Below are 26,855 nucleotides of genomic sequence, written 5' to 3' on the forward strand. Positions count from 1 at the left end.
TCAGGTTTGCAAATAAGTTCGGTTTATTACACAAATAATAGAATACTAAATGAAATCGAAACTACTTAAAAGATATGCATGTGGGGGGTGTTGTGTGTGTGTTTTATGTTGGTGTTTGATAATTACTAGAAAACGTCTTTGTAATCGTAGGTTTTGTTGTTTACACAATTTATGCTAATTAAAATACACAGGTAAAAATAATTTCATTGTTTAATAATTGTTTTCCATTTTTTTTCACTTAATTGATTTTGTTTTAAACTTAAGCCTAGGCGAAAATCGTTTCAACGTGCTAAATCAATTGTGGTTCTTGTGTTTGTTGTTTTGTTGGTGAGTGTAGAAAGCTTTCCCGTTCTTTACAAGCATTATTATTAATTTGTACACATTTTCGTTTAAGTATTTCATTATTAGAAAATTGGCTATGTGAGTGGTGTGTGTTTTTGTTTGTTTGTGGGTTGTGTTCAGTTTCTGTGTGAAGTACAAAATGTTTTCCTAGGATTATACGAATACAAGAGACAACAAAAAAAAACACACGAAATACGCGAAATAAAAAACTCTTCCTAACGCTCATCCTAACTCTAATCCTGTCCTCGTCCTCCTCTTACTCCTAACTCATCGTCCTTCATCATCTGCGCTTGGCGTCCAGATATATATAGTTTTTATATATGCAATTTACAGTATACCGTTTCAGTTAATTATATGTTTTTGTTTGTTTCCATCGTGTGGGGCGTTTAATGCGTGTGTTTTGGGGTTTGTTTTTTACACTTTCATCTTGTATAATTTAAATTTAAACTAATTCTCGCTTTGCACAAAAATTTACACAGTTTATTGATTTAATTTATTAGATTTAAATACGGTCTCCTCCTTCCATCTCCTCCTCTCCTCGTTCAATTTGTTGTAAACTAATTACTAATTGTATAATTACACTTCTGTTTTGCTTTGTTGTTGCTTCTGCTGTTCCTGCTTACGGCGAATTGGTTGTAAATATGTACAAACTTTTTTACTTATTCTAAATATGTTACTTCCTTCAACTCCACTTCGCTATTGTATATATGACCTATATGCCTACATGTGTGTGGTTGTTTGTTGTTGTTGTTGCTTTTCGCTATTTTCTCATTCGCTCCTCGGTTGTTGTATATTTATAAATATTAAACACTAATCGAACGCCAGCCTATGTATATGGTATAAAAAAATAAAATTAAACAAACAATTCTTGCACTTGACACTTTTACAAATTCTCGACGATTAATAAATAGTAATGCTGTTGCTGCTCAAGACTTATCGGTAGACGATAATGTTATATATCCGCCGCTCTCATCGGTGATCCTTGTATTTGTATGTTTTTTGTTTTCTGGTTGATTATGCTAAGTAATCTGTGCGTTGCGTTAACTGCTGCTATTGCTCTTGTTGTTCTGTTGGTGTTTTTGGATTCTGTTAACTTCGATTCAAGGTTGCTTGGTGTTGATTCTGTTTTCGATCTTTTCGGTTCTCTATTTTGCTGTTCTTTGAGGTTGATATAGCTAGTGGAAGTTCTGCAAACGGAAGCATGCGACTGCGTTTGATTGATTCAGTTTTGAAGTGATCCGGAGATCGATGATCAGAGATCTGAGATCCCGAACCTTAGGCTATGGCAGCCGTCAGATAGTACAGATCCATCAGCGTCTGGACATTGATGGGTAGACAGGAGAGACGATCGTGTGTGTTGGAGTCTAGGGCAAGCCAGGAAAGGGCGTTGTATCCCTCGAGGACGAAGCGCAACACATCCGCCGTGAGGGTCGAGTCCAGCGGATGGTCGTTGGCCGACTGATGGGCATTGGTCGAGTTGAGAATATCGTCGGCTGACTGTATACTCGGCACATGAAGGTGTAAGGCCGTCTTCAGGAACACGGGGCACACATCCTCTAGATGCGGACAGGCGGACCAGAACCAAGCGGGCATGCGACCCGTTGGCGCCGTCGATACCATGTAGCCCACTGATATTGGCTGCTGGTTGAGTGAACCAACCTGAAATTTAATTACAGGGAAAGTTAATAAATGTCTCAGTAAGATCTCAATTAGATGGATCACCCACCTCTTCCACTTCCTGTGGCGGCGTGCACTTGAAGTTATTGCCACCGGCGCTCTGCCAGCTGCGGTTGTCATCCATGCGTCCCGGACTACCATGATTGGAGACCCTGTCTATGTGAGCTAATTTAAGAAAACATAACTCTTAGTAAATGAAGGCGAGCGCTGTTAATTGCGCAGGTACTTACTGTCCCCCCACAAGAGGTCTCCGATTTCCGCATCGTCAAAGTCCTCGTTGCCCTCCTCTTCAAAGGTGAGGAAGTCGTCATCTACTTGCGGCTCGTTCTGGAATTGGCGTGTAAAGGGCTGCAAGCGAACACAACTCATAAACATACAAATATTTGAATAAAACAATCTTATAACATACCGCACAGACGGCGCTGGTGGGAAATACCAGGATGTGGGTGCAGGTCACGTCCTGCGGCGTGGCCAGCGGATTCTGCATGGAGATCTGTGAGAAGCGCTCATCCGGCGTAAACTGATCGGGCATCACGCGCAGCTTGGCATCCGGTTCCAGGGTCACTAGGCAGGCACTGAGGATGGTGGGTGGATACATCAATGTACATTGCTTGCACATGTCCTTGAATTGCTTGGAGGCCTTCTGGAGCTGCTGCTTGCTGAGCAAGTAACTCCACGACTTCAGTTCACTGTGTCCTATCCTTCCAATGCGGCCGATAACCAATCGCCACATCTGCGATGTCTGCGAGATGATTCCCATGATGAAGTCCATCAGTTTCTTTAGTGCCACATATCGAGCGGGCGCTTTCCTTCTTCTCGCCCGATTCGGCACATCGATATTGATACAGATCTTTTCCAGCAACTCGCCCCGTTCATCTGTGGCGGTGGCCAGAAGCCAGGCCTGATCCTCGCTCAGGCAGTAATTGCAGTACATCACCGAGTAACGATGTTCATTCTGTCCATGCATACTGCCCGCCGATCTGGAGAAGTCCGTTTTGTCATTCCTCTCGTGCATCGGTGCCAAAACAAAGGGAGCGGTGTACATCTTGTAGGCCCGGCGATTGGGTTCGTCCTTGGTCTTGAGGAAGGCCTCCATATTGGCGGCCGTTCCAAAGCCTGTAAGACTTTTCACGGATTGAGCATGCACCAAATGTCGCCGGCACTGCGAAAAAATGTTCAAGGCCAGGCACCTAATCTCATCGGAGAAGCGCTTTCTGTTGCCACAGGGTCCCAGTTCCATTACGGATTCCAGTGAAATAATCTGTATGTTCATCTGCGATCGCACCGAATCGGGAACAGCTTTCAGGAGTTCTGCGTAGCAACGAAGCAAAGCAATTAAAGCCAGTCGCTCCAATTCGCAGCTATCCGAGGCAAAGGTAAACGGATTGACCACATAGAGGACAATGGCCGATGGGTTGATGTCCTCCAAAGTCTCGCCCATGCCCAATGGATCGCCTAGGATCAGGGCAGGTTTGGTATCACCTGCTGCAGATCCTCCTTTGCCTGTGCCTGGTTCCTGTTTTATTTCGTTTGTTTCCATCGGCTGAACTGGAGGTTCTGTACCAGGTTCGAGCTTGATATGATCCGCGGGTAAATCCCCGCCAGGCAATCCAGTGACTGAAGAGCTATTCGAGGATGAAGAGCTGCCTCCTTTGGAGTTTGAGTTTCCAGAGCCATCGGGTGGATTCAGAAGCGTCTTATCATTAGGCACTCGACTCAGATATGGAGCCAATTGGTGAATAAAAGCCACTGCATAGCGACGAATTTGCTCCGCTAGAGCAGTATGCTCTAAAGTACGCAACCATTCATCTAACGGAGTGGTTTCCCGATCCGCGGGCACGTTGCTGCGAGCAGCGCCCACCTGCAGGATACCTTCCCATCCTCGGATGGGCGTGTGTTTGCCCAGCTTGCACATCTCGTAGGTGCTGCTCAGTTCACGGAAATAGCTGCGAGTGCAACCGGCCACATGCTCGTTGTCCGGACACACCACCAGGTAGACCACATCCCTAGCATATGAGTATGGTTCCAAGAGAAACTTATCCCAGTAGTGGATGGAATGAGGTGCCACCGAGATCCAATCCTTCTCGTATCCCACCACCACCGAAGGTATGGGCTGCGGCTCACACTGTCCGGATGCACGACCTGCCAGGCGATGGAACTGCCGCCAGGTGAGCGGTCCACTCACCGTATTATACGAACTGGCGTCCTTGGAGCCTGATCCACCCCTTGACTTGCAGTGGAAGGCATTTTGCAGCATCGGCTGTATCGCATTCATGGTGCGCACAATCTCCTTGTTGCTGCGGGTGAAGCCCACGGGGAGATATGGCCACTTGTGGACCGTCAACCGACCAGCGCCAATCCCCGCCAGCTTATGACGCAACGCAGGTGGTGGTGCATGAAAGGCTGTGAGTTGTTGCTGCTGATGGGAGCTACTGCTCCCATTACCATGAAAGTCCATCATGTTGTCCATCCGCTGGTTCTCGAACGCCAATCTCGCCTGCTCTAGAGCCAAGCTGATCACGTCGTGTGCATCCATAAACTCTAGAACATTTGCAATCGATGCCAACGAGGCGGTTGGTGCTCCATTGGTGCCAAAGATTCTTCGTTGACGGGACATTCGCCTCCGATGGGATTGAAGGGCTCTGTGCACGGAACTACTGGAGGTCTGGATGATGGAGCACTGATCCAATAGCAGGTCAAAAACAGCATGAGTCAGTTGTTCCAGTTGTCCACTTGCCACTCCTCCTGCTCCGATTTTCTCCAAAGCAGAACTCGTTTCTCCTGGTCCCGGCTTGATCTGGTTCTTCCTGCTGAGACTCTGGATGATACTGAGCAACGTGGGCTGCTTATTCCTTCCCGGATCATCCGCTATCCCCGTGATCTCCACTTCATCCTCATAGAAGAGTCCAGCGCGGTGGGAAAGTCTTCGATTGACCACTGCGCTAAAGCCACACGTACACTCCACCGGGTCATCGTCCACATAGCCAGTGATATGGACATTGGTGCTGGGCGGCGTGCAGGATGACGAGTTGGAGCCGCCGTTCGGGCCGTGACCATGTCCGGAGCCAGCTCCAGGCATCGAAACGGAGGCCGGCGAGCCCCCAAAGGCACTGATCATCCGCATGCCGCCAAAACCAGCGGAACTGGGTCCATTAAGCACCCGCTGTCCAGCCGCAGTTCCTCCTGCTCCTCCTCCCCCTCCTCCTCCACCGGTCGGAAACGGGTTAAAGCTAATGCCGGGCAGGGGTACATATACTCCGGAGTCCGCTCCCCGAATATTGCCAATCTTTTGCGTATCCGCATTGCACACGCACACACTGCTGCTATCGAAGTTGTGATCCCGGAAGACATTCAAAGCGGTATCGTACAGCAGGATGTTTACCAGAACAGAGTTCACTTCTGGCAGCTCCTGGAGCAGACTCGAGGGCCCGGCTGTCATCGCTGTTCCACCACTGGCAATGCCCGCATCGCCAGTGTAGGGCATCATGCCCATGTGTCCGCCAGCTCCTTGTCCAGGACCTCCAACGCCTCCTGCTCCTCCGCCGCCCATTCCATGCATGTGCGGATGCTCCTGCGAGTGGAGTGGCCGGTTCAAGTATGACGATGTAGAGGTAGCTGGACTGGCCACAGCCAAGTCATAGGGATATGGTGGTGGCGGATGCGTGGGAGTCGCCCTCGACATTGGACTACTTCGGGCGGCATAGGGCCCCATCCCGGGTCCCGGTGAAATGGGTGACATTCCCGCTCGATGCATTAGTTGCTGCATGGAGCTGCCGGGTGGCGCCTGCGGGCAGTTTAACTGATTCAGCAACAACTGACTGCCGCCGCTGCTCAACGGTTGGGGGACAGTAGAAGGCGTTAGTGGTGTCCTTGGTGCCGCTGACAGAAGATCATGAAGATGCTGATGCTGGTGCTTCTGATGGCCCACTCCTCCCGCTGCCGCTGCTGCTGCGGCGGCCGCCGCTTGTTGCTGCTGATGATGCTGATGCTGAAGTTGCTGCAACTTCTGCTGATGCAATTGGATACGCTGCTGAAGGGCCTGATGCTTCTGATGCTGCTGCTGCTGAGCTGCCGCAGCTTTGGCCAGCGTGGCTGCTCTGGATTTATGACTACTCCAAGTGGGTTGGTAAAAACATCCAGGAGGCAAACTTAACGGCGGTTGCGTCTGGCTAGGCAGGTTGGTCAGTGGAGCGTAGCGAGTGGAACCCACAAACTTCTCCTGCTGCGGTGGTCGGTAGACATAGTTCCAGTCATCGATGGGCTCTTCTACCGGGCTACCCAACTCCAGGTTGTACTCCTGCTTCACCAGCTTGGAAACAGTCTGGATGGCCACCACGGTGACAGGAGCTTGTACGGCTGCCAGGATAATACTGCTGCTGGTGTTGCTACAGCCTGTGGTGGTGGTGTTGTTGATACTACTCGTAATGGTGGTGTTGCAGGTTGTGGTGATACTACTGCTGTTTATACTGGTTGTGGTGGTGTCCACACTGAGATCCGTCATGACCACGTCCGTTTGGCAGGGACTCGAGTTTGGGTGCTGTTGCTCGTGCGACGGCGGAGTGGGGAACATCTTGGTGAGATCCTCCGCCTGGATATTGCCCGCTCCCGAGGCCGCTGCTGCTGCCGCTGCTGCCGCAGCCACCACTGCACTGGCCACCGCTGTGCTCCTCTTGAGGTCTTCGATCGTATTGGTCACAGCACTGCAGCCGCCATTCGAAGGATTATTGGAATCGGGTGGCGTGTGGATTTGCACGCTGCTGCACTCATCATTCGAGCTCGTCTCAAACAATTGCTCCAGATCGTTGAGCGAGGGATTCAGACCTTCGGCGGTGAACAGATTACCACCGCTGCCGCTTCCTCCACCGCTGTTGTTGCCCCCGCCCGAGGACTTTGAGGTCTCCTTGCACGAGGGGGAATGCAATCCGGGCTCTGTCTTAATGTCCAAGCCTTGGAAAAAGCTGCTCCCGCTATCGGCCTCCGCATCACTGCCGTTGGCTGTGCTGTTGGCGATGCCGACTAATCCGCCGCTGGAACTGCCCGCCGCTGATCCTCCGACGCCTCCTCCCGCTGAAGTTGCTGAGACATCCAGCGAGAGCAGCTGCGAACCATAAACGGATCCCGGCGATGGCATCAGGGGCTTCACGTGCGTGTGTCCCTCGTACAGGTTCTTGGCATACCTCGGCCGACGTTGCTTATCCAGTTTCGGACGCTTCACCGTCAGATAGTCCCTGTGATGAGGAAAACCAGATATTAGAGTGATGTTTTACAGGGTAAGAGAGGTTTAACCATGAATCAAAAGGACAAACACTAATCCTTACCAGTTCTCCTGGTACTGAAAGTCGTAGATGACCTCCTTGAGCCACTCGTCATCGTAGAAGCTGTCCGGATCCTTTAACGTCAACTTCGGCGGGTTGTACAGGCGCCTCAAGTTGTTCATGGCCTCCGTGGTGGTGGTCACGCTTCCTGCCCCCCGGCCTTGAAGGCCCGGCTCCTGTTTGATGGCCATTGCAGCCGATGGAGTCTGCTGCTGCATCTCAAGCTTCTTGACGCTAATGGTTCCCACCGCAGATCCTCCAATTGCGTTGGAAGCTCCTCCAGGTCCGGCTCCTGCAGCTGAAGTTGCTGCTGTGGGCGTGGCCGGTTGCTGGGCGGGAACACTGCCCGGTCCAGTGCCCATTGATTGACCACCAGCTGCTCCTCCGCCGGCCGCATGATCCGTATAGGAGGGCGGCTCCACGCTGGGCGTCTGATGGACATAAGGCGAGGCCGTAATGCTCTTGTTGTCGTGCTGATCCGTTGGCGTCGGCGCCGGTGTATTCTTGTCCAGCAGATGGTCAATGGGCGTTGGCGGCTGCTGCAGATTGGAAACGGAAGTGGGCGCATGGGGACTCATGTTGAGTAGCTGTGTGGGGGGAAAAGTGAACCACGTGTTAGTGAAATAAGCTGGGTAGAATCCTGGGTATTTGCATTTGGGGTCGTCACTTTCACTCACTTGCTCAGCGGGCGGCACAGATGTCGGTTGCGAGTGCGCCGAATTTGGATGCGGAGAGGGAGCCGGTGTCGCTGGTGATTCAACGGAGGCCACCGGCATCGAGGAGTCGCCACCCAAGGAATTCCGGGAGTACGTCGAGGCCCCACCATGTGGCGTTCCATGAGGTGTATTCCCCAGATGTCTGTGAAAAAAATGAAAGTAGAAATATAATAATTAGCATTATTGTTAATACATCGCAAGATTAAGTGGTGACTCGTTTTTTAGAAAGGTTATGTACAATGCTCAAACTACGGATAATGTAGCTATGGATACACAGGTATGCGTGTATATTAATAATTTCAAATAATATTATATTATATTGCTTGGGATACTCCAGCAATAAAGTGTCCCAAAAATAACCATAAGCAAAATTAAACAATAACCACATCCATTGTTTGGGGATTAAATATATTAAATAAAACCTTCACAGCTGCAAAATAAAATAATTTTAATGATGTGCTCATAATATCTTTACTAGTTTATAAGGAAAAGTAAATATTTCGATGTCTTTAAGAAAAGATAATATTTAAATACTTTCCTTTAAGATATTTAAACCATTTTCTTTATGAACTTTAGAGATTTCTAAAACACCAATATTATTTATATTATATGTGCTATTGTTATTTACAAATAAGAAATCCAGCAAAATAAATCAAAATCATTCCACAAAATGCATAAGACCTGGAAGAATTAAAACAAAGATGCATGCGGCACCAAAACCAAAACACTATTAACCGTGTATCTACCGAATACTCATACTCAACCCAGTATCGAGTATGTTCAAAACGGGCCATGAGAAAATGAGAACGGCAATGGGGGAGTGGATTGGGGGGTTGGACGAGAGTGGGGGGCAGTATATACTAGGCTAGTTAAATTCTACAAAACGTGTTGTATGTCCTCGAAATGGAAAATATTATACAATTGGTTATTATATCATTGCCTGCAGTCTTTTCTGCTTCTTTAGCGTTGCTTTGTTTTCATTTTAAATGTTTGCTAATTAACCATTTACCAAGGACGATTAAGTGAATTAGAATTAGAAGTTGTTATTGCAAGATGACCACGCGCGAATGTTTGTGTGTGTGTGCTGACTCCTTTTTTTTGGGGGGCGTGGTGAATTGAAATGCGCCCCTTTCTTTGATTCCAGTGTATTTGTTAGGGGTCAGAAATAATATGCTCAAAACCAACCAACAAAATTATAAAACATAAGAAATCATAAGGTTAACAGAGCGTGTGAAGAGAGTGGATAGAAAAATATATAAATGCGGAGAAAGAGCGAAAGTAAGAGGACGGGTAGTCTATACAGTTGCGGCCAAGATAAAAGCACTCAATATACACTTTTCTCTAGACATTAGTATTTACTTTATAATCGTAAACTAGAGATGTACACTGCACATAAAATATTAGATTTTAGTATACAACATTTTAAGATCAACATGTTGTTTTCATAATGGAATCTTGATGTATTTTATAACATTTTAGGGAGTTTAAAGTTAATATACAAAATTATTGACAGGTATAAGGTGTTCCAGAAGGTGTTCCATTTATGTATCTGTTAGTTTTATTAATTACCGAACGGAATCCCGAAAACATTCAATGAATTTAGATTACTTTTGATAGATTTTAAAAAATATTTATATGTAGATCCTCATAAAATCCCCAGTGCTTTTACTTTGACCGCATTAGTATATGAAAAAGAGAAAACTGAATAGCGTTAAACTAAAACAGAGGCAGCACTGGCTATAATGGACAGACGCCACTTCACTTCACTCCACTCAACACACAAACCTTTGTTTTGGTATATTGGTGTCTGTTGTGGTGTTGCTGTGGTTTTTGGCTCTAAAGGTGGAGGCCGTGGAGGAGGCGGTGGATGCCAGCGAGTGGAGCAACCGCTTGTGGAACGGCACATTGTGACGCCGGAGGGCGGTCGCGGAAGAATTGGAGGCGGAAGTGTTGCTCAGGGAACTGGAATGATGCGATGTTGCTGCTACTGCTGCTGCTGCCGGCGGCACAGGTGTTCCCGGTCGCTGTTGCTGCTGCTGTTGCTGCTGCAGATGTTGCTGGTGGTAATGTTGCTGGTAGGACAACGACGACGAAGACGACGACGATGATGATGATGAAGACGACGACTTATTGCCACTGGCACCGGTGACTGCTGCCCGCAGTGCCGGCGATCCCAGCGGTTGCTGTTGTCGCTTGTTGTTGCTGATATTGCTAATGCTGTTGCTGTTGCCACTGTTGCTGCCGCTGCTGCTGCTGCTGCATTGGGCGCTGAAATTTGTTTTTTGGTTTTTGTTTTCGGTTTTAGACACTAAGCAACACAATTTTTAACGTTTCGCTTTCGTAGCTCTGTCTCTTGGCTGAAGTTTTAATTTTATTTTATTGTTGCTGCTGCTGTGTGGGTTAGGTAACTCAAGAAAAAATTGTATAGAAAAAAAGAGGAACGGAAAAAATCTATTGCCTATCGCATGCACAGATAACAGTAAAAAGAAGGTCAACTACCGCCTTTAACTGCCTAATGTTTGCTAAGGTAAAGGTATTTTTTAAGCATGCCATCAAAGCGGTTTCTGGTGTTTTAAGGGGTTTTTTAGGTTCTTGGAGGGAGCACAACATCATCTCCACTACATCAAAATCATATCAATCTTATATGCATAATGTAAAAAATGGTTATTCTAATGGAGGCAGCAACAAGGGTCATAACTAGAAAAAACACGCGCATAAAAAGACAGGGATTTCCAAAATTCTTTAGAAATGAAAGCATTTTAAAAATAAACCTGGAAGTTATAATGAAAACAAAGAGGATCTTTGAATCCCAAAGAACTTCAAAATTTCGTACCTTAAGATGTCTACAAATTATTTTCAATTATTCTCAAAAAATCAAATGATATAAGAAAGTTACATAAAATGTATCTTTTTATTTCTTTAACTCATTTTAGACCCCTTAGCTGCATAGGATTTTAAAGAACCTCTATAAAAATTGAAAAACTCACAAACTACCAGACACTTAAGCTACAGTTTGAAAACCTCTAGAGATTGGATAAATACCCTTGCATATGGAGAGTAAGTAACAGAGCAGGGAAATTACTCTAAAAAGGACTAAAAGGACGAAACTCACTTGGTGCATATGCAGGGCGCTTTTTGCATGGGATCCACAAAGTTCCAGAGCTTCTGACGTTGCTGCTGCTGCTGTTGTTGAATCTGCTGCTGCACCAGTTGCTTGGAATCCTGCTGCGGCGGTTTGTTCTGCTCGTTTTCATCGCCATCGGCAGATGTTCCGGTTCCCGAGGCGGGTGTTGAAGATGCCACTGCTGCTGCTGCCGCCGCCGCTGCTGCATCCACGTGGAGCGTGTTCATCACGCAATCCTGCCAGGTGCGTTCCGGCATTTCCACGGCAGCCGAGGCGGGTATGTGAGTATTGTTGGTATTGAAGGTGAAGCCCGAGGTGGGCCGTTGATCGTAGTAGGGCTGGAAGGCGAGACGTTCCAGGGCGCTGACGGCTTGGGGGGCCGCCTTGCGGGATACCTCTTTGGCGGCGGATGACGCGGTGGCTCCTGCTCCTGGAGCGTTGAGGGAAGCCGGACCCACGGGAATCGCTGTAGCAGAAGGAGCTGCTCCCAGGGAAGGAGGGGCAGACGCCGAGCCCGGTGGGCAGGATAGCGAGGCCAGGACAGCCGCCTCGGCCGCCGCTCCACCCACTGAGCTCTGCATCTTCTGCATCTCGACGAACTCCATGTGCTCCATGTCGTCCAGGTCGGTGACTAGTACGTAGTTCGTGGGATGATACATCTTATGACCACCTGAGGGGTAAACGAAATCGATTAGGTCAAGTGAAGGGAATCTATCTTTAGGTGGTTACTCACCCGACACCACCTCCACCACGGGTGGCACATCCGAGTTGTCCTTATTGCACAGCGGAAAAAACGAGGCCCAGTCCTCGAGGATCTTCTCGGCTATGGGATCGCTGGCCTTATAGCTATTGCCGGTGAGTATGGCCGCAATTCCGAAGGGGGCCAACATCACCTTGCGCGCATGCGCCGGTGGCGCTGCCTTGGCTGCGCCCTCGCCGCCATCGAGTGGCTCCATTCCGGCGCCATTTGCGTCCTGACCAGGATTAGGCACTGCTCCGCCCGCTGACGCCGCAGATCCTGTCGATCCTGGCGGAGAACTGGACGCTGCAAAGGCGGCCGCCGCCTCGGCCAAATGCTCCTTGGTCAGCGGACGCACGGCGGGATGTTCGCGCAAATCTATGGAGGCGCAAACTGTGTCGCCGTGAACGAAGAACGTGAATGAGAAGGACAAGTGCTGGGAGCTGAAAAAAAAGATGTTGGAGAATTAGCAAAGGATATTTCAGAGGCCTAAAGATTTTAGATTTGCTTTCTTTATTAAAAAAATAATGCAATTATAAATAAGAAAATTAAATAAATGTTATTTAGGCAATATATTTCATTTACAGTTAATAAGATAATCGCGAACGTTATAAATTAACGGATGTGAAGTCTATAAACATAAAAACCAAATGATCATAAAATTGTATGGTTCTTTTATGGCTTTTCCTATGAATGGTTTAATGGTTTATTATCCATTTCGTAATGTTAGAAGCAAACTACATACGCAATATTATTTTCGGGGTTATCAAAAAAAATGAAATGATTTATAAGTGTCGCAGGAAGAACGATGCAATGCCACAAGCTTTAATGCCATTGCACAGAGTTCCTGAATTCGTTGTTCTAGGATATGGCCATATTGCGAATTGGATTAATTTTCAGCATTTTCACATAGATTAGGGCCTATATCCTATGGGATTATAGATTCCCCTGTGGGAGTCCCCACATATAGATCACATACCTGCGTCCAAAGAGACGATCGCTGGAGGTGCAGGGCTGCACAAACCATTTGCCAAATCGAACAATGTCCTTGGTGAGCACGAATCTAAAATAAGTAGTGGGTTATAAGTATTACCTTTAATTAGATTTAAAGTTTTTTGTAATATTTACCTCTCCATGAGATTGTGCAACGCCTTGAAGAGCAGCGATCGGCACTCATAGGTGAGAGCTCCTTTCCAGGTGCCATTCCAAAGCGCTTGGTTGGCTAAAATATATAAAAAAATAAATTAATAAATAATTATACAAATTAAGGTAACAGAGTAAAAGTAAAACGAATATTTAACACCTAGACTTCTTGGTTGTCCTTTCGATTAAAAATATTGTAATGCGAACTATTTTTAAAGTAATAGGGTATTCAATTAGCATATTACCAAGGCCTAGAGAAAGTGTTAATAACCATTGTTCATTTAGCCATGTAGTAAACTCTTTAGACAGTAATAAAATATTAAAGATCAATAGCTTATTGCCTTATGCAGCATCTTTCTAACTACCAGTATTTTAACACAAACATTCTATATGGTATTTACAAGTCTTCTCAATTTGTATGGGCGTGTGAAAATCCCTTCTTAAATACCCACATGTAAAAAGTTCCCAAGTTCCCAGATCTCGATGGATCTTCAAGTACCGGGTGTATTACAATATATGGTAATTATCTGGCACTTTAGTTTCTTATAGAATTTGGGATTTCATTGAAATGCAAAAGTGGAAAATACCCAAAAAACAAAAACAAATGAGGGGAAATCAAATTGAATTTACAACAATAAGAAAAAGAGACGTCTACAACGCAAAACAATCAACCGCTCTTTCTTCCCCCCTACAACTATTCTCGCTCTCTCTTTCCCGCAAAAGAGAAGTCAACGACGCGCGCACGCCTCAAAAACAAAACTTTTAAGGCTATTCATTTTTGTTATTGTTTTGTTTTCGTTCGTATTTGTGTATTTTTTTCAAAAGATGACAAACAAACTTAGAGCGAGATAGGTAGAATGCCAAAAAGAGAGAGGCGCAGAGCGGTATTAACGAAAAGAAAAGCGGATAAAGATAAAATTTTGTATGCAACGGAATATGTAAAAATGCAAGGTAAGAAGAGGAGAAAAGGAGAGTTCGAGAAAAAGCCGCCAGGCAACAAAATACAAATCCCAAAGCGGAAGTTCAAACACTTGAAAACAAAAGGAAAAGGGCAGTGAGTAAAGCGAAGGGAGAGAGTGGGAAAGAGGAAGAAGAGAGCGGAGGGAAACGATTTGTGAAACAAAAAGGGCAGTCTAGAAATTTTTGGAAAATTCCAAGCATCCACCACCCACACATTCATACACACACATACTTGTGTGTTAACTCTCTCTTTCTCTCTTCCTCCTCGATTCCCACGCCTGCACTGATTTCTCCTGCTTCTTCTTGATTGTCTTTTTTGGCCAGCAATGTTGCAAAGATAATTACGTAAAGGTAAACAACATGGATAAATAACAAACAAAGCGAAAAAACAAAATCCGTTTAATAACTAATTTTGTTGTTTTTTTTCTCTTCAATGAGATCAGCGTGAGTTTTTTTTACAACGACGCTTAAAAACTCACACGAACACATGGACATAAAAGGGCAATGTACGATTATGCCAGTGTGTGTGACTGAGTGCGTGAGAGAGTCTGCCTCCGCCTCCTGCTCTCTCTTCCTCCTCTTCCTCACCACTATTATTATCCCACCATCTCCATATTTCCCATTCCAACCCCACATCCACTTCCAATTTCCATCCTGCAAGCCGGCTCTTCTTCGTTTCTCTTCTTCTCTGAGGTCACACACACACACATTGATACACTATTCAACGGCAAAAAGTTCAAAGCTCGCCAAAAATAAAAATAAAAAGCCCACAAGGGTAGGCCAGCAAAAACAAAAGCAACAACAACTGCAGCTTCAGCCGCTCTCTCAGCAAACAAACAAATAAAAATCGAGAGACGAAGCGCAACAAAACGGAACGACAAACAAACAATTTAAAAACAAAGAACTAAAAATGACTTCAAGCATAAGCAAACCAAATACAATGTTTACAAAAAATGTAATAACTGCTCTGATAATATATATGTATGTATAAATCTTCCAAAGGATTTTAAAAGAAGTAATTAGATTACGAAAAAATCACCTTTTCAATTTCATAGACCACTAAAAAATAGTTTTTCTCTTATTTTGCAATCTTATGAAATTAATAAAAAAAAAATTTCAAAATCAATACAATGTCATTTTATTCGTCTACATAATAATAGAAAACCGTAGATACTTGAATACAGCATACAATCTATTAAAGCTCAGGGATTCCATTAAAAAGTAGTTTTCAAACAATAAAATTCCTCGATTGCATTTCCAATTTTTCATTGACTTTCGATAAAAGATACTGGTCATTCCACTTTTCATGCATTTCCACCATCCCATCACAGCTGCTGTATATCCGCATCTTCCCCCCTTTTTTTCCAACTTTAAAGCTTCGGAACAGGAATCGTAATCGGGTGAATCGGAATCGGGAATCGGGGAATCGGAATCGACGGCGACTGCTCAATGCAAATTCCACAAACACACGCACACACACTAGGCCTGTCTGTGTGGGTGTATTTTTTTTAGCACGTGTGGTTTGTGCACATGTTGCTGCTCCTCTCTTTCACTCGCTGGGAAAGAGAGAGGTGGCAGCAAGTCGCTCTGTGGAAAGTAGCGAGTAAGAGAGAGTGGTTGTTTGGGAGACAAAGTGCCGCTAGGCGTGCACTCGTTCTCGTTCACCCACACACGAACACTCTCTTGGCTGCTCTTTTTGTTTGTGGCCCAAAAACAATGCTATTTTAGGTTAACATTTCGCTAACGCAGCAGATCCCCCTCTCCCTCTCCCTTCCAATCATTCTCTCATTCTCCGCCTGTGAGAATTTCACAACAATTGTAACGTGTAATTAAGAGAGCGTTATTTAGCATTTTGCATTTGCGTGACACACAAAAAAAGAACAACATCACACAGAACAACAGGCAGCAACAAATGTTTAATCAAGGTCAATAATCTGCGCGCACACACACTGAAAAATTGTTTAGTAAGCGCAATAACAAAGCCAAAACCAAAAAGCAGGTAAGAAACACGAATGCAAAAGGCAACAACAACAACAAGAAAATGAGCAAGAAAGCGCATTGTAATTAAGCCCAAGCTTGCAAACCAGTTTAAGCTCATTGAGAGCGAAGAATCGCAAGAAGAGAGTCTCTCCCAGTCTCTTTTATGCAGAGAGCAGCACGTAATTATTGGCTCCAATTGTGGAGCACACGCACACAACGACCCCAACACGCTCACGCACACACTCATACAAAATGACAGCTGTTTAAGGTAAAAATCGTATGGCATCGGAATACAACAACAAACTTTAAGTACAATGACAACAAGTAGCGTGTGTGGAGTGTTTTTTTATGGGTGGTGATGGAGGGGGAGGTAAATAATGCTTGTATATATGGAGATTGGGGGTCTACTAGAATTCTCCAGCGTGTAGGCGTGTCTGCCCATGACGCCTGCTGTCCAAAAAATGGCCAAAAATGTCCAACAAATGCCAACAGCAAAAAGGAAGACAAAAGCGCAAAGCCCTACAAAGTGGAATGTAAATTAGTTCACAGTGGTTGTCATAAACAAAGTACATTGGAAAACTTAATTGTTTCGGCAACAGCCACTTAAAATCGTGAATTTTCCTTGTTAATTGAAAATAGATAATTGTTTTTAAATAAATAAGTAACAGTTTAACAAAAAGTATAACTTAAATTTTTAAAGTATTTCAAAATTGTTTAGTTTTAAACAGTTTAGGTATTGCTTTTAAAATTTTTTCCCAAACTTTGGTATTTTTTGCAAAAGCAGTGATATATCTTTTATGTTCTGTTTACAGAATTTTACTTCAAAATCCCTCCTCATTCCCAGAAAACCCCACTGTTAGTATTTTTTGCTCCACTGTGCTGGCTGGCTGAGATTTGCGGCGTTGCCGTTTTCACGCAAATCTGAGGAGCAGTAACAGTAACAACAATGCGCTCTCTCTTCGCCTCTCTCTTTTCTCTCTTTCCGAATTTCATTCACACGCACTCGCACGCACACACACACACCAACAAGATGGGAACGACAGTTTTTTTTTTGCCACTTTTGTTGTTTATGGCCGAAATGGCTATAAAAAGACAACGAAAATTCGCCCAAAAGACGGAGACAAAGTAATGTCAATGCAATTAGTCAATGTCCTTGTCATTAAAAAAAATGCAAAAATAACATCAAACAAGGCGTTGCAACGATGACAAAGGCTAAAACAAAAACGAGTCGATAATTTCATCAGCGGCAAAAGCGACGTGCATTCAACTCTCAATTCCAGACAGCAAAAAGCGCGCCTAAAAAAACGAAGAAAAGGTTAACGCAAGCAAACAGGCAGCAAAAGCTAACTGTAAAATCAGTGGGCCACAATGACGTAGGCATATAACGAAAGATACAGTCAAACTTCCGTATCTCGTATCTCTCGGTCGGGCACTTCAAAAAGAATCTGTATCTCCGAAGGCATCTGCCAGATGGAAAGTTTTTAGTTCAAACTAGGATATAGATTGAAATTCGAAATAAAATATTGAAAATCGATTGAGCTTGTGAAACATTAACAACAGTAGGAGCTAAAAGGAACTCCGTTTTGAAATTTGTATTAAACGTATTTCGATCTATTTATGCTATTCTAGCTTCTATAAATACATCTAGTTGGTGTTTGAAAATTACTTTTTAATTGATTTATGTATCTTATGAATAAAAGTAATCCAACATAGTATCTATAAGTTTGAAATAATAATAATTGGCTTGATCTTCCTAATTAAATCCTGTTAAATGTTGAAAATTTCAGAAGTTTTGCGGATAAGCAAATTCTATTCTATTAAATATCGCAAAATCTGTGTAGATCTACGGCGTTACGAATCTCGAACAACTTGAGATTGGCGGTTGGGTAATGGAATTTGCCACGGAAAAGCCAAATATGAGAAATTCAAATTCTACGATGAACACAATGTACGTAGTACGTAGTTAGTGGTCAGAGATAATGAGGCAATAACAAAAATATTGAATAAATAGTAGCCACACGCAATGGGCTGATAAGAAAAGAAAGGAAAGGGAGACAGGGTGCGAAAGAGAGGGTGGGTGGGCGAGCGAAAGAGAGAGAGCGTCTTTCGAAGGCCAGTGTGTATTGAACAACCCTCGAAAGAGCAAGTGAGAGGGAAGTGGAGAAAGGGGGAGAACGCGAGAGCACCCTTCTTCTTCGTTTGCATAATTACCAGAGAGCGAGAGAGAGAAAGAGAGAGCGAGCGAACAACATTGCAAATGACAGGTGACGTTTTAGCACTGCTTCCTCTTTCCTTCTTAGGTGCACGGAAAACAAATTCGATAGGGTTTTATTAATCATTCAATTTAATGTTTTCAGGCTATTAAAGACAGAAAATCAAATATTAAGGTTTCAAATCATACAAATTACTTGAAAAACTTTCATTGCCTTCTTTCCTAGTTATCAATATGAAATGAAAAATTTACTTTTAATATCGGCATGCTTTTTCCTGTGTGTGGGTGGGAGGCAGAGAGAGGAGATAACCGCCTACGATTGACGTTTGTTGCTGTTTTTTCTTAACTTTTTCTCTTTTCTGTTGCTGACGGTTCAAAACGACGCCATGTGAGTTGAGTGACGCCAAAGGAAAATAAAACAGGAGAGGGGGGAGAGTGCGAAACAGCAAGAGATGGAGAAAAACAAGGAGAGCAATAATAATAATAATCATCATCAGCCGCAATCGAAATGTATTTCGCGTGCTTCTCTGTTTGTTTGTTTGTTTGTGTGTCGCATTTGTTTTGGCTTTTCTCACACAGATACACCCACACACACACACGCCAAAGAGATGGCGAAAATTTGTTGTTGCAATTGCATGCGATGGATGCGGCCTTGAAGCTTTATTAAATTCATCACCCAGTTGCAAGTGTGCGTGAGCATGAATGAGTGTGTGTGTGGGAGTAAAAGAGAGGAGGAGAAATTATTACAATCGATCTTAAATGTAACACTTCTATTTTAAACTGTTTACCAATTTAAGTTTTTTAGCGAACAACTTTATTTGGTTTTTATTATTTATGAAGTGTTAATTCAAAGATGCAAATTAATCTATTTAGCAAAATATATTCCTTTGATTGTGCATTTTTGAGTTCTGATTATAAATAATTAGAGAAAATAAGCAGTTATTCTGTATCCAACATTTTCAAATTATTCCCTTTTTTAAAAATCGTTTCAAAAAAGTTGTACATTGTTTTAATGACTTTTTTACGACGAAAGAATATTTACGCAGTCTGAACTTTCAGTTATCATTAAGTATCCAACCCTAACTAAAAACCAACGGTATCGGGAAAGGTTCAGCCACAGCGAACAAAGATATTTTGGTTCCCCAGATCTTTTTAGAGATAAATAAAACTCACCCGCAACTCGGAGCAGCTCGGCATCGACCAGTTCAGTGAGATCGGGCTCCTCGCCGTACCAGAAGATCCATAGCTCCTTGGCGGCGGCCAGCGAAAGGGGCGGGTGGACCTTGGTCGAGGTGGTGATCTCGAAGGTTAAGGCATTCGGGTCGGCGTTGTCCGTCTTCGTGGATTGGACCCTCCTCCACACGCACAGCATGTCCGCCTGGATGCATCGCGAATAGGAGCGCAGGATCGGGTCCGCCAAAGGATCGCTGGATGCGTTCGGTCGCTCCCCGTTAACGAACTTCCGCCATTTTATTCCACATAAATCAGTCTGCAATAAGAGAGTTAATACAGAATTAGTCACTAATGCGTATTTAAGCAAGTAATGGTGGGCAGACTTAAGGTTAAATAGGTTCTGTAATACACTCAACTGATAACTACTTGGTACTACTACACTATCTTTATCTATAAGGAAGTTCCTATCATTTGTTTACCCGGCCGTGACGAAAGCTCTATGTCTACACGTTCTTTTTATAAGTGACGTACGGAAAATAGCAAAGTCTTAATAAAAGATTTGTTATTTCAGCTGTTAGAGGAAAGAATCTTACAATAAGATTAAAAAAAACTTTACAAAAATAGGATTTTAATCTATACACATACGACATTCTTTGGATTGCCATCCGAAGATAAGCATAAATCTTCTTAATGAGTTTTTTTTTAAATAGTTCTAACAAACCGTCATTCTTTAAGATCATTTCAAGATTCTTATAAATTACTTAATATCCCCTGCAAAGTAATTTAAAAAAGTCATAACAAAAGCATCGTTGATTAATAAGATATGCAATTAAAATAGAATTCATTGACCTATTAAACCGGTCACATTATGATGTATTACAATATAATTAGATGTTATATTAAAGAATGCAAGGTGAACTCATGGTGTTTCACAATAATTTGCAATAGTTTGCGAAATCCTAACTTTGCAGTTATACTTGGATAAATTCTTTTCAAATGTAAAAATAAAGTACACATCACCTTCTTGACTCGGTGACGTATTAAATGAGTGTTTATCGGATCTCGTATAAAGTACAAAATAGAACGATGACGTTAGGTTGAATTACTAATATCTGATTTTGTCACGATCTTGAGAATTCCTACTGAATACTAAGCGATGGAAAAATAAAGCAACAAATGGTAGCTTAGGATGTAAAATATTATTCTGGAAAACATTTTTACGTTTCATTTATTTTCTTTTATTTTAAAAGCATTCTACTTGTACAAATTTGGTTTAGGCTTAGGATTTTTCCTGAGTGCATTTCAATCTATGCAAAAACGATAATCATCTTGAATTGTTGCCCACTAATTTACCAGTGTTGCGAAATCTTGCGAATCGCACGCAGACACATGTAAAAATACATTCCTCATTGCACTTGGCAGCAGCAAAAAACAGTAAAAACAACAAGCAAAGCATAAAAACGACCAAAGCGAAGCTCGAAAAATCTTCCGCTGCCTCGCAACTCAAAACAAAAGCACGAAAAAAACGGCAAAGAGGGTGGGAGGAAGGAGGGGGAGGCGGAAAGGTGGAGCGGAAGAGGAGCTGCAGCAGAGACAAGAAAAACTTGGGGGCACCGAAGAAGAAACAAAAAGCGAAAATGAGAGAGAAGCACGGAGAAAAAGAAGAATGAGTGACTGACTAACTGGGCTCGTTGGCTTTTTAGCTTTTTTAGCCATTTGGGGTCGTCATTGGCGGCTTCCGTTGCAGAGTTGCGTTGGTTTTATACAACAGTCCCCAATTCCACAAGAAAAACTCGAAGCTTCCACATAAAACTCGAAAATTCCACTGAAAGACGGCATCTGTTACATGGGATAATGTACCCACTTATATTTAAATACTAAGTGTCACTGTGTATGTAGATTTCCCAACCGCAAATACTTTAACTTAATCAAATTTACGCTGATACATACTCAGAAAATCAGGCCATAACCAAAACCTCAAACTGAAATTAAACATTTTTATAACCGTGACCACTATTATTTAGCTTATAGAACCGTAACCCCAAACAAAATAAATCAAGTTGAGATAAGAAAAAGCGAAAAATGCTTCATTAATTACAGTATACATAAGTGTCTTAGCCTAGTAATCAAAGAAATAAATCAAATCAAATTCCCAATCAACTGTTGTTAAACTTGAAACACTTGTGTATTTGAACATATTATAACTCTCCTCCAATTTGTACACAATTTGACTCAGGGAAACTCGTCTTATGGAGGTTTTAAGATGGTAACAATTGTGGAAAATGGAAACAAGTTGCTGGTGTGGCAAGTGGCGAGTGGGAAAGCAAGCGAGCGGTGCTAAATCAATGGGGCAAAGCGAGATGGGGCCAAAATAAATAACTGCACCTTCAAGCACACACACACGGGCGGCGGTCGCTTACGCACACAAGCACACCCAAAGGTATTCCCCCAAACCGGCCATTCTCCCCGTTTCCCAAGTCCTCTCTTTCCTCTAACGTCTTGTCTTGACGACAAAAATGTTCCACATTCTTCCGCTGCCGCTGCTTTGGCTCTTCGTTTTTGCCATTTTTGTGTGTGTTTTCATTTTCGCTCTCATTTTGTCTCGCTGCTTTTTCTTCGTGTCGTTTCGGTTTGCCTTTTATTTTTGGGCGAGCAGCTATCTCGTAGGTTGATTTTTTCTATCTTTTATCTGCCCACTGACTATCTTTCTCCCTCTCACTTTTTGCAATCCTTCAACGAGAGAGAACGAGAGCGTATGTCCCTCTCTTTTGCTGTTATCATTCCGACATGCTTTTTGCTTGTGTTTGCATTTGTATTTGTTCACGCGCGCGTGCCTCTCAAGTTCAAACTGCTCTCCTTCTCTCTCTCTCGTTCGCCGTCTCGCTCTGTCGCCTTGCTCTCTCGCGCGCTCAGAGAAAGTTTGGCGCGTTTGTTATTGTTTCGTTATTTCGTTGGCGTCGACCCGCTCCACCGCCTCTCCTCTCCTTTCCTCTTCCCATCGGGCAGCTCTGCTCCAAACTCTACAAGAGAGTTGTAAGTGGAGAGCGGGATAAAGAGAGCGGGGGAAGTGGAGCACGTTGACTTGTACGCATTGTCGTCGTCATCGCCTCTTCTTTTTGACTATTTCATTCGGCTTTTCCGTGTCTTTTTTTTCGGCTTCTGTGTCGTCTCGCATTTCTCCCATCTCCCCTTCCGCCACCATGAGATTCATTAAAGAAATATGCCAAAGAGAGGAGACAATAGCAACAATCACTAGCGAGGCCAACAAACTAGTCGTACGTAGTCCCCCGTTTTCAGTCTTCAGTCCTCAGTCGCGGGTCTTGAGTTTTTAGACTCGACTTTTGAGACTCGGGGAGGAGAACCTGTTATGGGCCACAAAGTCACCGAGCCGCAGTCACACAACCCACAAAGTCACAGAGCAACAGTCGCCAGGTTGCCACAAAGACACCCGTTTTCACTACTACAATACAGTAGATACCCGAAAACTATCACTTCCAACTAAAGGTGTCTAAGTATCTTTCTCTCTATGTTGGATTAAATAAATAGAATCTTCGAATCTATTCTTAAAATTTAAAAAACAACCCGAGTTTTAACAATAGAAAGTATCTAAGAATGAAATTCAAGAATAAAAAAATCTTTTAACTGCTATACATGATTAATCATTGATATATGCGTAATTTCCTGAAATTCCCAACTTTATAATTACAAATTGTTTATTAAATAAATGAGTATTAAAAAAACACATTCATTCAAATTTAAATTATAGCTTCGCGGTGACTAATTCACATTCAAAAACATTTCCCGACTATATTCTTATTGACTCATTGATCAACTCGATCTCTCGGAATTTTAACTTTCATGGGAAAGCAGCACAACCCTTATAAATCCATTAATAAATAAATTGATATGTAAGTATAATATATCCAAGGTCTGTCATTAAAATACCAGTTTAAGAAGTTTAGGTTAAATTTCTAGAAGAGGTATTGCCTATAAAAATGAAATAAAGACCACAACTATTGGAAAAAGATTAAACCCTGATTCGAAAGATTTTTTTGCTATGACTATAGTTATCAAAACTGTTTTCTGGTTCTTCGCGAAGCATCTGCGGCGATAACGATAAACAGCTGTGGCTGACCGGCGGCGTCTTCGCTTTGGCTGCCAATCGATAAGACGAAGAGAGGGAGATGGCGCGAGAGAGATTGGATCCCATGATCGGTGGTTCAGTTTTGCCACTGTGTGGGTGACACACCCCCGCAAGCCAATAAGCCCCCCCTTCGCAGAGCACCCCCTCTGCGTCCTCACTGACCTAGATCTTCTAGTGAAAAAGAAAAAAATAAAACAACCTCACTGCGAAAAATAAAAACAATTGCAAAAGCAAAAAAAACAACTACTACTCACCAAGGCATAAAAGTTTGTGTGGCAATCCTCCAAACTTGCGCCGTTTGTCTGATGATTTTGATGCGTCATAGTTCTTGGCTTGTTTTCTTCGCACAGCAGCAGCACCTCATTTTCTCAACTTTGTTGCCTATAGTGTATTGCTATTATTGTTATTTATCCGGTGTGATGTGTTGTTATTTTTTGTTGATTTCGATATACTCGAGTATTTTGCACATTTGCTTAATTTTTATTTTTTTGGATTTTTATTTTTTATTATTGATTCTGCTGCACGCACACAGACACACAAAGGTATAGGCACGGAGACACACGCGAGGGAGAGAGAGAGAGCGAGAGAGACGACACACACGGATACACAAATATTGAAGAGCTCTCTCTTTCGTCTCGTTTCTTTGCTTTCGATATTTTGTTGTTGTTGTTGTTGCTGCTGTTGCTGAATTTTGTTTGTAATTTGCTATTTGATGTTTGGTTGTTTGGTTTTGATTTGATTTATTTATTTATTTATGTGTATTTTGTATTTATTTGCTCTCTGGCGAGAGGTTTTAAACGTAAACGTTGCTTTGGCAATGAAACACACATACTGTAGAATTATGCATGCTGCTGTTGTTGTGGGTTATAGCTGGAATACAGAAACTATTAGACCTCTTCACTCTTTTTGCGTTTTATATGATCATGTTTATGATTTCGAAATAACTGCATTTATTAGTTAATTTTCTTATTGTTTTTCCCCTGCTTATTTGTTGCTACACTCATGCACACACACGCACACATTTACAAGGGTTCGTTCATTCGCTGTTTCATTCATGCTGAAGAGAGCCGCCGCGAGAGAGAGAGCGACTCAGAAATTGACTTTTTTCATCCAAAGGCAGCGAGTATACACACGCACACTTACACACACACACATTTACTTCTAGAAACACACAAACGACGATGAAAGTCGTTGGATTTTTCGTTAATCGTTGATGTAGACAAAAAGTAAAATAGGTAAGAGTTTTTCGGCTGTATTCGAGAACTTAAACCGAGCTAATTTATGAGTTTCCAAAAGGAAAATTTAATTTTTTACAGCGCAAAAAGAGATGAGTAATAGGCAGTCACAAGCACATACACTGGCGCGCACACAAACACACGAAACCTCGAAAGTTAGCGGTTCTTATTAAAGTTTTTTTTTTTCAAAATAACAGTACTTTAAAATACATTTATATTTAATCTATTACTCAGGCTTGTACGCCTTGCGTTGTATTTTGTGTTTTTTGCGCACGAATGACGAGTCAGAAATTTTCGAACCGACTGCGAACGCTGGCCGCCACACACAATGGAAATTTTGCTCGCCTAGCTTTGAATCGGCCATATATATGGTATATAGGCAGTTGGCGAGTAGCGAGAGAGGAGCAGCCAGCAGCAGCAGCAGGAGAGAGTAGAGGAGAGGAGCGAGTGCGAGTAGCGGCAGCGGCTGCCGAATACGAATAGCGGCTTTTGCTCTTTTTTAGCCGAGAGCGCGGCGAGAGAGAGAGGGAGAAAACAAGTTTTACCAGCTAACTGCATTTGCACTGGTGTGCGTGTGCATTAGTAGCGGCGGCGTCTGTTTATCTCTCTCGCTCTTTGTGCATCTCTTGGGGATGCAACCTTTTCGAGAGAGCGAGAGAGAGCACACAGATCGATTAAGGGAAAAATCAGAAACTAAAACTAAAACAAAACTCGAAAGAAATCCGAAATTCCATAATTTATGCACTATACAACACTGCACAGGCCAGACACCACTCACTCACACACCGACAGACACTCTGTGCGAAACGTGATACATAGACAGGCAGCATTCCTCTCGCACGGCACTGAGGCGCACACAAGCCAACAAACATACACCTACATGGCAGAGCAACCACTTTCGTAGTTTTCCTTTCGCCCCGTTTTCTCGGTTTCTGGGCAGTAATGTGTGTGTACACATCAGTTTTTCTGATTTTGACTTGCGGCCACTCGAAATAGCCGAAAAAAAATGCCACCGATAACTAAAATCGCACAGTTGTTGCATATTCCTCTTTTGTACACTCTCCTCTTCTTCTTCTCCTCCTCCTCTTTCTCTCTTGCACATACGCACTCACACACACACACAGCGTCGGGGCAGCGACCGCTAGAGCAATTAAAAACTATTAAACATTTCCGCCTGCAAATGTTTAAACACGGCTTAAATGCCATTTAATCATTTTGCGCCACAATTATTGGTCATACAACGGCACTTGGGCACTATTATTTATATTTAATTTGTTGCAGCTCTTCTTTCACACACACACATGTAGCACACGCACACCTCTTCACTTCTCGGGCATTCGCTTTTGCATTTACATTTTTCGATCATCATTTCTTTCACGTTTAGTTCTATATTTTCGGTGTTCTTGGAATTTACCGATCTAGTTTTCGCTCGATTTTTTTACATTTTGTGCCACTTTCTCTTTCGCATTCAGATACGGAAAAATCTGCGATACGATCGATTTTTATAACAATTCGCAACAACTGATTAGTTCTTTTTTCCTCGCCAGAAACGGTCACTCTAAACATACCAAATGGTATTGCCTGGGAACCAACCACGGTTTGAGTCTTAAATATAATTATCAACTTTTGGAGAATTATATTTAAGACTCGAACCAATTTATCGATAGTTAGCGAGGACTCGAACAGTGGTGAATTGGTGATTAGAATTGTTGGACAACAACCATGGTTTAAAAATAAGAAAATATTTCTCCAATTTATTTTTAGTATTTTTATGGGTATTTGTAATTTTTATTGTTCAAACCATAAATAATGGGCCGAAAGTATTTTACACGATCCACAAGATCAGATACACTTGACAGTGTGGAAATTTAAATTTAAAAATTCATTTAGTTGAATAAAGGGATAATTAAATAATTAATTTAATTTCATTGAATTAAAGGTTCTCTCCAAAAACTGCGAAGGGTGACACGGCTAAGTTTAGCGAGGACACCCTTCTGAGTTTTTAGTGAGACCGTTTGTGCAATCGATATATCGATAGCAGTGTCCTAACGACTTTCAGAGCTGGCACAACTAGCCAAAAACCGCTGTAAGATCG

At 43.0% G+C, this 26,855-nt stretch overlaps 1 protein-coding gene and 1 non-coding gene across 6 annotated transcripts; both read right to left on the reverse strand.

The window, feature by feature from the left end:
* Nucleotides 1-26,328, reverse strand: skd (mediator complex subunit skuld). Of its 5 annotated transcripts, none has more exons than XM_036816139.3 (14): nt 26,203-26,328; nt 23,780-24,395; nt 19,382-19,697; nt 13,042-13,135; nt 12,893-12,976; nt 11,908-12,356; nt 11,163-11,844; nt 9,836-10,318; nt 8,012-8,192; nt 7,338-7,921; nt 2,429-7,247; nt 2,250-2,367; nt 2,069-2,184; nt 1-2,001 (listed from the first exon to the last, which is right to left on the reverse strand). In XM_036816139.3, the coding sequence occupies exons 2-14, from the start codon at nt 23,846-23,848 to the stop codon at nt 1,618-1,620; spliced, it is 8,379 nt and encodes a 2,792-aa protein (XP_036672034.2). In that variant the 5' UTR covers nt 23,849-24,395; nt 26,203-26,328; the 3' UTR covers nt 1-1,617. The 5 variants fall into 5 exon arrangements, with proteins under 5 accessions (XP_036672034.2, XP_036672036.2, XP_016934021.3 ...); XM_036816141.3 differs by having other exon boundaries at nt 2,069-2,175; nt 26,175-26,318; XM_017078532.4 differs by having other exon boundaries at nt 26,175-26,318.
* On the reverse strand, nt 12,703-12,845 carry LOC118877490 (small Cajal body-specific RNA PsiU6-40). The gene has a single exon (XR_005014346.2). It is a non-coding gene; the product is annotated as a small Cajal body-specific RNA PsiU6-40 (non-coding RNA).
* Nucleotides 26,329-26,855: the final 527 nt, after the last annotated feature.

The sequence above is a fragment of the Drosophila suzukii genome, chromosome 3, assembly GCF_043229965.1.
Source record: "Drosophila suzukii chromosome 3, CBGP_Dsuzu_IsoJpt1.0, whole genome shotgun sequence".
NCBI lineage: Eukaryota > Metazoa > Arthropoda > Insecta > Diptera > Drosophilidae > Drosophila > Drosophila suzukii.

Coding starts and splice junctions, on each gene's coding strand:
- skd (XM_036816139.3), bottom strand. CDS start 23,848: ATGACGCATCAAAATCATCAGACAAACGGCGCAAGTTTGGAGGATTGC. Junction 2,368..2,428: donor CCACCAGCGCCGTCTGTGCG/GTATGTTATAAG, acceptor GTTCGCTTGCAG/CCCTTTACACGCCAATTCCA. Junction 2,002..2,068: donor CGCCACAGGAAGTGGAAGAG/GTGGGTGATCCA, acceptor ATTAAATTTCAG/GTTGGTTCACTCAACCAGCA.